This window comes from Myotis davidii, unplaced genomic scaffold, assembly GCF_000327345.1.
Source record: "Myotis davidii unplaced genomic scaffold, ASM32734v1 scaffold803, whole genome shotgun sequence".
NCBI lineage: Eukaryota > Metazoa > Chordata > Mammalia > Chiroptera > Vespertilionidae > Myotis > Myotis davidii.
In genome coordinates this window covers 1,615,467-1,628,034 of record NW_006295567.1, presented here as the reverse complement: position 1 = coordinate 1,628,034, position 12,568 = coordinate 1,615,467, and the positions used below count along the sequence as shown (strand labels likewise).

The 12,568-nt window shown below is 54.7% G+C and overlaps 1 protein-coding gene across 1 annotated transcript in view; it reads right to left on the bottom strand.

Annotated features, from left to right (window-relative positions):
• SCN3B (sodium voltage-gated channel beta subunit 3) overlaps positions 1–12,568 on the bottom strand; it is a 23,906-nt gene that overhangs the window by 1,931 nt on the left and 9,407 nt on the right. The window contains exons 3-4 of the mRNA XM_006770327.2: positions 10,292–10,517; positions 6,539–6,677 (exon numbers count right to left, since the gene is read on the bottom strand). Coding sequence (XP_006770390.1) covers positions 6,539–6,677; positions 10,292–10,517 — 365 coding nt within the window. The remainder of the gene's footprint in view (positions 1–6,538; positions 6,678–10,291; positions 10,518–12,568) is intronic.

The following is a 12,568-nucleotide window of genomic DNA, read 5'->3' as shown; positions in this document are numbered from 1 at the left end:
GATTGAAATGAATAAAGCTGAAAACAAAAAAAGACCGTACCCTTTTATGTAATTATGCTTACTTTGAATTTATATTAGTTCACACAAACACTCCATCCATGCTTTTGTTCCGGCCCTCTGGTCCAGTTTAAGAACCCATTGGGGCCCTTGAGTCAAAAAGTTTGCCCACCCTGCTCTATCCACTGAGCAAAACCAGCGAGGACATAAAGATATTTTTTTAAATGCCCTTAATAGAATTTTTAAGTTTTGCATTTTACCTTGTCTTTAAATCCACTCACAACTTATTTTTCGTTAATGTGAGAGACAGAGAATCTATTTTGTTTTTTCTATATGGACAAGGAATTGTCCCCATCCACTGATTGGACGGCCCATTCCTCCTTCAGTGACTGCATTGCCTCTGCCACATGCTGGCTTACATACATAGTGACCCATTGGGCTCCCCTTTGTTCGGCTTGTCCGTGTGGGTGCCATGTCAGTATCACAGGCTCTGCTCTGACAGTGTTCTAAGCAAGCCTCGCATCTGGCAGCAAAAGTCCTACCAGCCACCCCTCCAAACTTACCGTTCTTTCTTTGAAGTCAGCAAACTATGGCCCAGGGGCTAAGAAAGGTTGTGACTTGTTTAAAGGGTTGCAAGCAAAGAAAAAACACACACAAAAAACACTATTCAGAGAGACCCTGTGTAGCCTGAAAAGCCTAAAATATTTACTCTCTGGTTTAGCTGGTTTGGGTCCTTTAGTTTAGCTGGTTTGGGTCCTCCCATGTGACTTTTAAGATCAGCTTTATCGAGTTCCTTGAACATCCCAATAAATATTTTGATTGGAATGTAATTAAATTTGCAGATTACTTTTGGGGAGAACTGCCATGTTTGTCACAGTACGGTTTTATTCTCCAGCTAAGTCTTTCTTAAGTCTTCCAGTAGTTTTGTAACTTTGTCCTTAAGGTCTTATACATTTTTATCAAATTTATTTCTGGGTACCAGAGAGTATTTGTTGCTATTATAATTGAAAGTACTTTAATGCTTTTCTAAATTTTAGTGGCTGGAATATAGTAATTTCTGTATTTTTATATTGTTATTTATGTTAACAAACCTGTGGAATGTTCTTATTAGTTATAATAGTTTGTTCACTCTGGATTTCCTTAGATTTTCTATGCAGGTAATCATAGTGGGTATGAAAAATTATAATTTAGTTTGTTTCTTTCCAAGTCTTACTCTTTTTTCTTTTCATTTGCTTAGTTCACTATCTAGGATCTCCAATATAATATTGAAGAGAAGCAGGGAGAGGTGGTATCCTTGACATGCTTTTAACATTATAGACAATTCTTCTAAAGTTGGGAGCCCCAGGTGACATTTGCTGTAGGTTATCTTATTAGCTGCCATTGATCAGTTTAGAGGTGCTTGCTGTGTGGGTGTAGATTTACATGGATTTATCCTGCTCAGGATTTACCAGGTATTGTGCTTCCTAAATCTGAAGAGTCCTGCCTTCCTTAGCCTCTATATCTGAATTCTCCATTTAAGTCTTTTCTCCAGTCTTTCAGTAGTTTTGTCAACCAACTGGTTTCATTGTTTCTTCTCCTTTTTCTCTGTTTTAATGGATCTTCTCATTTTTTTCTTCATGTTTCTTTGTGATATTTCATTTTATTATATCTCCATTCTCCATTCTGTGTAACATTGTTATATCTCTCTTCTGGTTACCAGTATAAGGTGCCAATCCATGGGGTCTTAAATTGTATTGACTGTGTTTTTCTCCCCCCCCCCCCCCGCCTCCCCTTTTTCTTTTTGTACTTTTTGCCACACCATGAGGTCCAGGGCTTTACCGAGAAGACTCACAAACAAAACTCATCGCACTCCTGGCTCCCAGGCTGCGTAGCGTCTGGCTCCCATCTTTCCCTCCATCCTCCCAACACAAACTCTTACTGAGCATCACTGTGCAGTCACTGGGGGAGCAATGAGACACCCCCTCCCAATCTCCGGGGAACTTAGTGTAATTAAAGAATTTTTTTAAAGGAGGCCTCTGAGGTGATTTAAACAAAATGAGTGCTTCTTTTTTTAAAGGTTGGGGATTCCAGGTAGCTTGATAGGTGAGAGCAGGTGAAGTAGGAAACAGGTTAGAAGAGACTCCAAGGCTGGGTTTGATTTAGAGAGGGAGGGCAGGGAAAGGCCAGGTCTGACGGTTTCATATGCTAATGAGTCACCACCATCAATTGTTACCCAGGAAAAGCCGTGGCTTTAAATCCCCTGGAGGGGCCAGGTGGAGTCAGAAGAACCTGACCAGGAGATGGACCCTGCCATTCACAGTGACCTTGGTGATGTCACTTACCCTTACCTAACTTCAACCCCCCCCCTCACATTTTCTTTTCTTTTTGTGCCAGCATTTGATGTTGTCACTTTTATTTTACATTTATTTATTTGTTTTAATCCTCACCTGAGGATTTTTCCCATTGATTTCCAGAAAGAATAGAAGGGAGGGAGGAGGGGAAGAGAACGAGAGACACATTGATTGGTTGCCTCCACATGAGCCCCTACCTTGGCTGGGATGGAACCTGCAACCTTGATTGGAATCAAACCTGCAACCCTTTGGTCTGCAGGCTGATGCTGTAACACTGAGCCAAACCAGCCAGGGCGTTTATATATTCACTAGAGACCCAGTGCACGAAATTCATGCACTGGTAGGGTCCCTAGAGGCTGCTGGCTGCCGGCCAGGGCCTCCCTCCCTTCCCCCAGCTGGCCCCACCCCCTGGTCAAACTCCTGGTCAAGGGGACAATTTGCATGCTATGCTTTTATTATATAGGGTTTTATTCCCATTCCCCCCACCCCTCCCTTTGGCAACCTATATATCTATGTATCTCTGTATCTATAGGTCTTTTCTCTTTTGTTTCTTCATTGTCTGATTTATTTCACTTAAAATAATACTCTCTAGGTCCACCCATGTTGTCACAAATGGCAAGATTTAATTCCTTTTATTGGTGAACAGTATTTCATTGCACATATGAAATCTTCTTTATCCACATCTTCTTTATCCATTCATCTACTGATGGATATCTAGGTTGCTCCCATATCTTGGCTATTATTAGTAATGCTGCAATGAACATAGGGGCATATATCCTGTAGAATCAGTGTTTTGTTTTTTGATAAATACCCAGATGTGGAATTGCTGGATTGTATGGCACCTCTGAGTTTTAATTTTTTTAAAAACAACTTATTTTATTTTGATGAAACAAAGCAGTAGTGGGCAATGGAAAAAATCATTTCCCCAATAAATTACCAGATACCATAACAGTAATGGGCCTTTTTCCTACACAAGAATGTAAAGGTCTTAGCTACAGAACCCACACACTAGTGGGTTCCAACTTCACTTAGAGAAGCAGCACTCTAAGCAAAGTGCTCACCCACGTTGGCACGGAGTGTATGACAGGAGCGTGACACACAAGACCACAGCTGGGTTCTCGTTGCTCAAAAATAAGTCTTCCCGAAGCACTGCGCCCCGTCTAATTTTTAACTTTTTTGGAGAATCTCTGTTGTGGCTGCAATACCCTACCAGCCCAGCAGTACCCAGGGCTCCCTTCTCCACATCCCCACCAGCACTTGTTATTTGTTGAATTACTGATAGCTACTCTGACAGGTGTGAGGTGACGTGTCACTGGGATTTTAATGTGCATCTCTCTGCTGATTAGTGGCATTGAGCGTCTTTTCATATGAATGTCCTCTTTGGAGAAGTGGCTATCCATGTCCTCTGTTCATTTTTTAATTGAATTGTTTCTTTTTTTGGTGTTAGGTTGTATTTTAGACATTAATTCCTTATTGGCTGTGTCACTGGTGAGCATCTTCTCCCATCCAGCTCTGCTTGGATCTTCATTAAACTTTCTAACTCCTGGTTGAAGTTCCTCAGTTCTTCTAGTCCACGGTCAGGTTTCTTTGAATTCTTTATCTCTGCTTCCTTAGGGTTTCTTTCTGGGACTGTTTCTTGTTCCTTCATTTGAGAGATGCAGTATTCTTCTGTCTTTTCATTTTGTTTGACTTCCTATGTTTGTTTATATGAATTCGACAACATCGCTCTCTCTCCCCGTCTTGAAAAGCGAGCTTACAGAGGAATCGGCCTCTGCTCAGGCTGTGTGTGCAGGTGGTTTTGCCGGGCAGGTAGGAGCCAATCGGCGCATGAAGCTTCCGGGGCACTGGTCTGCCGAGCCGGAGTGGTTCTCGGTGCGGAGCCCAGTGCGTGTAGAAAGGCCTTGTTGGTCCTACTTGCTCCCTCTGTTCAGGGCCTAAATGGGCTCCAGTGATATGTCCCAGGATGCACTGCAGCGACCTTGCAGGTGGGCCCTGGCCCACTAGGTAGAGGTGGAGGGGTGTAAGCCATGGTACTCACAGGCACCTCTGACCTGAACCCCCACAGTCCCGGCAGCTCCCGCGGCTCCCGGCCTGCTGTGCAGCCTCTCGCGTGTTTGTGGTACAGAAGGTGGTTCTGTGGAGAAGCCACCTCTCTCTAGGCTTGCTGTGCCCGGGGTTCGGGAAGCCAGCTGGGGCCAGGCAGGGCTGCAGCTGCCCGGAGCTGAGCTGGGGCGGCTCCCTGCGGAGGCAGGTGCTGCGGGAAGCCCGGTAGTTCCTGCTGCTCCCTCCGCCCAGAGGCAGGTGACCTCGCAGGCTGACCACAGCACCCATGCACTCCCACCCGAAGGCAGCAGAGGGCAGTGTAAACAGTGGCGCTCACGTGGCTCCTCTGCCTCCGCGGTCTCCCAGCCTCCTCTCCTGGCCTCTTGCTCTCGGTTGCTGTTCAGAAGCCGTGCGTTCCGCCCTGGGCATCTCTCTGTAAGTGTGTGTATCCTGGTTTGCTCGTGGGAGGGCGAGCTCCGTGTCCTCCTATGCTGCCTCCTCCACACGCCGCCTGGCACCTCTGACCGTGTTTTTCATTTCCACCTTTTAAAATTCCTCTTCAAATCTGCCTGTTCTTTTTCCTTAGCAACTTACTCTATTCTTATGCTTTGGGTTCCTCCTTTCATTGCTTCAACTCTTTTAAACAAAGCTATTTCCTATATTCTACTGGGTCCTTGCTATCTGAAGTTCCTTGATGAGCGTTGCCTTACCCGGGGAATCCTGATGCCAGAGGTGCTCCCTTTGGAAAGGGCTGCACGCGCTTTGGCCTGGTTACCGCCGGCTGGGGTGCTTTCCGTTGCTGTTACTGATGGACTTTCTCAGCTTGGCGCTTCCGGGACCATGTGGGTGGTGTGAGTGTAAGTCCCGGGACCATGTGGGTGGTGTGAGTGTAAGTCCCGGGACCATGTGGGTGGTGTGAGTGTAAGTCCCGGGACCATGTGGGTGGTGTGAGTGTAAGTCCCGGGACCATGTGGGTGGTGTGAGTGTAAGTCCCGGGACCATGTGGGTGGTGTGAGAGTAAGTCCCGGGACCATGTGGGTGGTGTGAGAGTAAGTCCCGGGACCATGTGGGTGGTGTGAGAGTAAGTCCCGGGACCATGTGGGTGGTGTGAGTGTAAGTCCCATCCATTGTGAGCGCAGGCTTGTGGCTAATTCTCAAGAACCTTTTCTGTCTTCCACTTGGAGTCAGCCAGGATGGGTGCGTTTCCTGGGCTTTTCCCTGGGCTGTGGCCGGATGGGTGTCGGATCTGCCGTTTGTGTAGCTCTGGCTCCCTGCGGGTCCCAGCTCCGGGGCCTCACGGTGGGCACTCCTGCCCACGCAGGGAGCTCCCGTCCAGGGGTAGGCACTGCCTGTGCGACCACTGATCCACGCCCCTAAGTCACCGGGCCCCTCGGCCTCCCCAGCACGGCCTTTCTGTCTATCCCACGTCTGGTCAGCTGTCATCTTCTCCGTTAAGATCATAGCTGTCATGCAAATCAAGCTTTATGCTAGTGCACATTTCCAGGTGGCAGCGGCCTGGGGTGTTAGGTGACTGCCTCAGCAGTGTTGCCAGCCCCCGATAACAGGCCAGACGGTCTCTTCGCCCTTCGGCCCCAGCGCTTCTCACTCGTGCTCACTCCTCGGTGGCTGGGCCGCAGCAAGCAGGGCCCCGGGCTAGGCTGCCCTGGAGAAGAGGGCCCCGCTCGGGTTCTAATCGCGCCCCCGCTGCAGGGCAGGAGCATGGTGCTTGGAGCGAACGCCGTGCCCAGCGCCTGGTGAGCACCCAGTGACAGCAAACGGCTGTGATGGAGAAGCCTGGCCAATAGGAACGGACAGGCTCCCTCCAAGCCCAGGCTCTCCTCCGCTGCCCGTGTGGTCCCGCCAGCCGCTTACCTTCTGTGCGCCTGTCCCCGCATCTGTGCCACGGTCACAGTGATGCTAATTCCTGGGACTGTGGGGCCGCTGGTGAGCTTCACATCAGTGGTGAAGGGCACAGGCCGAGGTAGCAGGCCTGAATCCCAGCCCTGCTTTCCCGGGGCAAACTCCCCCAGCCTCAGTGTTCTCATCTGTGAAATGAGCGCACTGACGCTGACACCTCAGCGGCCGCGGTGAGAAAGCAGGCGACTGGGTCGCTTGCTCAGCATTTCACCGCGGGTGCCGCCAGCGTCATCTGGCATCTTGGGGCTTACGCGCTCTCCTGGGCGGCCTCTTCAGCCTTGGAGACCTTCCGGTAGCAGTAGATCATCTCAATGAGCAGCCACAAGGTGAGGAAGACCAGGAGGATGTACATCATGATTTCCGAGACGACGGAGGTGAAGTCCTCTCCGGCTGCAAGAGGAGAGTAAGGCTCAGAGTGCGCCGTCGGCAAACCCAGCCCTGCCATCGGGGGCATCAGACCTGACATCGGGGGTGGGGGTATCAGACCTGCCATCGGGGGCGGGGGTATCAGACCTGCCATCGGTGGCGGGGGTATCAGACCTGCCATCGGGGTGGGGGTATCAGACCTGCCATCGGGGCGGGGGTATCAGACCTGCTATCGGGGGTAGGGGTATCGGAAGCCTGGTTCTGAGTGTGGCCGATAAGCCCTGGGTCTCATGGAACTCAACAAGATGTCAAAGGACTGTCCTCTCTGTCTGCTTCCTGACTGGCTTTTCTCAGATGTCTGGAGGGATCGGGGAAGGGGGGGGCGGGTAGAGGAGGAGAGAGGGGAGGAGTCCTGGGATCGAGCGGCATACACATAGTGAGGGCCCGGCTTTGCTACTGGCTGGTGTGTGAACAGTCATCTCCCGTATCTGAGACTGTTTCTTAATTTGCAAGTGATGGTAATGACTTGCGTGATTACTTTAACCTAATGTATTTAAGAATATCTGTGACATTTAAATGTCTGCCGACGTAAGTCCTGTGTCTGAGTTCAGCCTCATGTCCGTGAGCTTGGAGGGGAGGGGGTATCGCTAGGGAGAGAGCATCCGAAGACACGGAGGCCAGTGCAGTGAGCCCGCCGGGGACGGGGTGACCTCTATGGGACCGCCCCGCTCATCAACCCACACAGAAATGAGCATTGGAGGTTCCCTGCATTAACCACACGTCCTCGAAGCTCTGCTTCTGAGGCACAGACCTGAGCCTGACATCCCCTGTTTAAACCCTCTCCGCCCTCCCCCGCCCCCCTCCCCACGCCGCCCTCATAATGGAGCCCGGTTTCTATTAATATCTCGGGCAAGGCCATGCACAGCCCAGCTCCTCGCAAAAGCTCTTCTCAAACACGTGGGCTTTGGGGGCCTGTGGACATTTCTTCTTCCTCTTCACTCTTCCTAGATTGTGTCTCACCTCCCACTGCTACCTCCATCCCAGATCCCTCCTGCTGTCCAGTCCCTGGTCCTTCCAGACGCCACGGAGCCCCTCCCTCGTGAAACTGCCTCGGCTTCTCCGCAGTCAGTCATTCGCCTCCCTCCCGGGCCTGTCAGCCGTCCGTGCAGCACCTCTCACTGCAGCCACGCATTTGTCTCCCTTCTCCGCTGACGGCGCTCACTGCGAACAGGTCCTAGTCATTTCTGAACCAGCAGCTGGTTATCTGATCCGGGAATATTCAAAATACTCCGCATTTGCTGAATGAATGAATGTAAATGTTGGTCCTCTTTGTTTCGTGACCAATAACAATGAGAATGGAAGCCCACTACATGGCCAATGTCCCCATATGCACTCCTTCCTGGTGGAAGGAAGGTCACAGCGTTTCTCGCCTCGCCAGCGCCCGCCAGCTGGTTAGACTCGTGTCCTCGGTTCTTCACCGCCCGTCACCCTCCAGGCCCTGCTCATCACACGCCCTGCAGGGCCCATCGTGACCTGAGCTCCGAGGAGCCGGCCCGGCTCCAGGTTCACCCCGGGTCCTGCCCGGGTGCAGCCGAGGCCTGGGGCTGCCCGGTGTCTTCTCGGAGGCTTGCTGTGCCGTGTGCGGTGTGCGCGGCTGAACGCACCCGTCCCCTTTAAATGCCGCCGCCCAGAAGCGGCAGCACAGCCGTCTGTGTCCCCTCCCCCGCGACGGGCCTCGATCTGGCGGCCTACACCAGGGAGTCCAGAGTGAACAAAAGGGGAAGCGTCTCTGGGGCCCAGGGACGAGAAGCGGGGGGTGCCCGCGGCAGAGCGAGGGGCTCTGAGCAATCCGAGCGCGTGCGTGTCCGAGGGGGAGGGAGGCGCCGGCCGAGGGGTCACAGAGGAAAAGAGAGAAGCAGGGGCCGGAAGCGGGGTGGTGGTGGGAGAAAAGACGCCCTGGAAGTGGAGCTGCCCTGCTTTGGTGCTAATTAGCTTCCCGCGGAGAGCCTATTCTGTTCTCCCAGCTGCCCCTCCCGTCACAGGACGGAGGAGCCGCTCAGCTCCCACAGGCAGGCTGCCTGCCCTGCAGCAGGGGTACAGGAGGAAGCCCTGGGTGACCCAACATCCCGAGGGCACCCTGGCTCTGACAACAAACTTGTTTTCCTTCTATTCTTGCTCAGGCCTTGCTCTGGTGCCCGGCAGGCACTGGCTCGGCTCTGCCATGCTGTCCATTGGCTGCCAGGGGTCTCCGGAGGCCAAAGCCCAGAGCGGGAGGTGGAGACAGACAGAGAGGCCCAGTTCCCCGCGTCTGGCAGTCACCAGGCAACAGTTCCCGGGGGTGGACAGTGGAGGGCGCCAGGCCCCTCCCCCCAGGGAGGACCAGTGTGTACAGAGGACAACCACCTTCTGAACAGGACACCTCCCAGAGCTTCCATCCAACTTTCATTCGCACAGAGGCGGGGGCTGGGAGGGCTCGGGTAGGGAGGGCACGGGCAGGGAGGGCACAGGCTGGGGGGGCTCGGGCTGAGAGGGGCATGGGCTGGGGTGTGGGGCAAGGGCTGGGGAGGGCGCAGGCTCCTCTGGGCTAGATCCAGGTGGCTGAGGCCCCTTCTGCACTGTGGGAACTGACCTGCCTTTAGTTTTCATCACATTGCCTAAACCAGCGGTCGCCAACGGAGACCCGCGGGCCACTGGTTGTCCGTGAGGTCCAAATGGTTGGCGACCGCTGGTCAAACAATGGCATCTGTCCTTCGCATTCGTTTGCTTCATACGTTTTATCCCAAAACATGACAAAAAAATGCATGTGCGGCCTGGACGCTGGGAGCCCGGCCTTTGCCAGGGAGAGGCCTGTCTTTCATTAACCTCCTCCTTTCATGCCACCCCTCTGAGCTGGTCACCAGGCTGCATGTTGGGGCAGCAGTAATGCTGAGGACGGGGTGAGGGAGTGGGAGAGGCTGAGTGAGCCGGTCGCAGGAGCAACTCATCCAGCCCGACCGATTGCAACAGAACTTCGGAGTCAGACTGGCGAGGGGACTTCCCACCCTAACGAGGAGCCAGCTGTGGGAAATCCACAGCTTTTACGTAAAAACTCAGGAGAACGGGCTCTGCGGGGAGGGCTGCTGGCGCGGTTACTGTGCGGGAAGACAGAAGACAACAGCAGCCAGGCCAGCAGAGCAGCGGGTCTCAGCGTGTCCCGCAGCGGCGCCCCCGGCCTGTGCTCCAAGGGAGAGCGCAGCTCCACCCCTGCAGCAAAAGGCTGGGCTGCGGGCCCACAGGGGTGCGGGGCTCACTGCACCACTGGTTGGAGGGTAACTTCTCAAGCCATGAGGTAGGGTCCAGCACGGGGAGGGGGGGGGCGGGTCACTGGGAAGCGAGCGCCTCTCGGAGGCCGGAGGCCGTCTCCTTTCTCTCGGGGAGAGTCAGGGACTAGGAAGTCGACCTTCTGCTCTCACCCCCACGCCCGGCCGGCAGGAAAGGCGGAGGTGAGCTGGCTGGCCGTGTGCAGGGAGCGGGCCGCGAAAGTAGGACTCGTCCGCGGTGACACTGTTAGCAGTCACCGCTCCACAGTACATGTGTGTGCAAGCCCCTCCCCTCCCTCCCACGGGAGCAGGGACCCTGGAGCCCCGCGCCGGCCTCACCCTCCTCAGTGACCCGGAGGGGGATCAGCCGCGTGGTCTTCACGAAGGGTCGGTGCGCCTCGAACTCAAACTCCCGGGACACGTTGCAGGTGTAGAGCCCAGAGTCGTTGAGGGTGACGTTGAGCACCGTGATGGACACGTCCTGCAGGTCCTTGCTGCCGTCCCACTGCAGGCGCCCCTGGAAGGGGCTCTCCACCTCCTGGTGGCCGTTCCGATACTCATAGATCTGCGGGGAGAGCAGCAGAGGGTAGGCCCGAGAGGGACGGGGCAGGAGGGCTGGGGTGGGGCGAGGGGAGGGCCGAAAAGGGGAACATAACCGCAGGCGCAGGAGGAAGGGGGACAATGTGACGAGGAGCCCCGAAGGTGGGGTGGGGTGGGGAGTGTCAGAGGACGAGCGGGAGAGCAGCCGGGGACGACGGGCCAAGGCAAGCGGCTACCCGGACGGACGTATGGCCACGGCAGGCCAAGGGGGTGAGTGGAGCGCATGGGGACCAGCGGTGAGTTGGGAGGAGCCAAGGCCCGGGAGGAAGTAGAAAGAACAGGAAAGGGTGCGATGTGTCCTGGGCGGCCAGCGAGAGGACAAGGTGCAGAGGCCAGGAGAGGCAGGTGTGTGAATCATGAGGCACCGGAAAGCCCGGGCCTCGGGCTCAACACTGAGCTGCTCCCACAGAGCGATGTGGGCAGCCTGGCCGGGCCAAGAGGGGGCCTGGGAGCCAGAATGTCACAGGGAAGCAGGGAGCTGCCAGCTGATGTGCACACACCAGGCTCTTTGCTTTGGGCTGAATTATAAGTGCAATGTGGCCTCTAAAATCCTTCTCTCAAACACCCGCCTCTGACACCTTTTTCTCTGTGTGGCTGTGCTAGCCGTCCTGCTCTCCACTGGCCACGCGCGGCTACTCACCTTAACCCTGAATTCAGGGTCCCACTTCAGGCATCTGACGGGACAAACCTCCACTGGACTGGCAGGTGCAGCCTGGGGTGAGGAATGAGGTGAACCCAGGAGGGCGGGCAGAGCAGGGGAGACGGGCTCGCCCGCGCGGTCGCCATCACACCGCTGTGGAGAAGCTGCCCGCAGGAACACAGGGTCCCGCAGGAACACAGGGTCCCGCAGGAACACAGGGTCCCGCAGGAACACAGGGTCCCGCAGGAAAGGGGTTCGGAGCTGCTGTCAGGCGTCCTGGCTCAAACAGAAGCTCTTGCTGCCTGAACTTTTTTGAGCCCCGGTTGCCTCATGGATATGATGTATAATTTTTCTTTAGCAAACACTTATGTGGTGCCTCCTATCATCTAGAACTTCCCTAAATGCATTAAAAATGACAGCTCACAATTCCTGGTAACAGCTCCACGATGTAGCTCTGGTTTATACCCCATTTAAAGAGGAGTAAACTGAGTCACGGGGGGGTAAACAATTGTCCAAGGACACACAGAGCTAATAAGGTGCAGAGTCAGGGGTCAGACTCAGGCAGCCTGGCTCCAGGGCAGTGCGGTGCGTGCTGGTCACCCCCAAGGCGGCATTCAAAGTCCATGACAACCGTGTCGGCGCTGGTGCCAGCCAATCAGAACTGCCACTGCCGCGCGCGGGAGCAGCCGCACAGGCCCCTGCTGGGTCCTGGGGAGGTCTGGCGGTTCCTGGCGGGGCCACATGGGAGGTTTGGCACAGCAAGGACCTGCCATGGAGCTGTGGAAATATTCCCCCCGATGGGGCTGCCCTGGGCACCAGTGACTCAGCCTCGGTCCTCCCTGTGATGGTTATTTCACTGGGATTGTGGGTAAAGGGAGAGAGAGGGTGACTAGGAGCTCCGAGTTCAATTCAGCCCAAAGCAAAGAGCCTGGTGTGTGCACATCAGCTGGCAGCTCTCTGCTTCCCTGTGACATTTTAACCTCCCAGGCCCCTCCTCGGCCCGGCCAGGCTGCCGCATCGCTCAGTGGGAGCAGCTCAGAGGGTCGAGCCTGAGGCCCGGGCTTTCCGGTGCCTCATGACTGATACGCTGCCTCACCGACGTTATCTTACATGATGCTCGGTGCAGAGACCAAGAAAGGAAGTGTTGTTAGTCGTGGAGGCATCGGAAAGCCCAGGACTGACTCCACACTCTGAGCTGCTCCCCTCTGAGAGGACATGGCCAGACCGCAGGAGCGGGGAGTGGGGAGCCCAGGATTCAGTGGTTATCAATCCATCTACTAGGAGGGTGCAGAGGGTACATGAAAACACCTACAGCGTGCCTCGCCAGGGGACTAGCACTCAGTAGGCTTTCAACACCAGCTCTCTCTCCTGCCTCC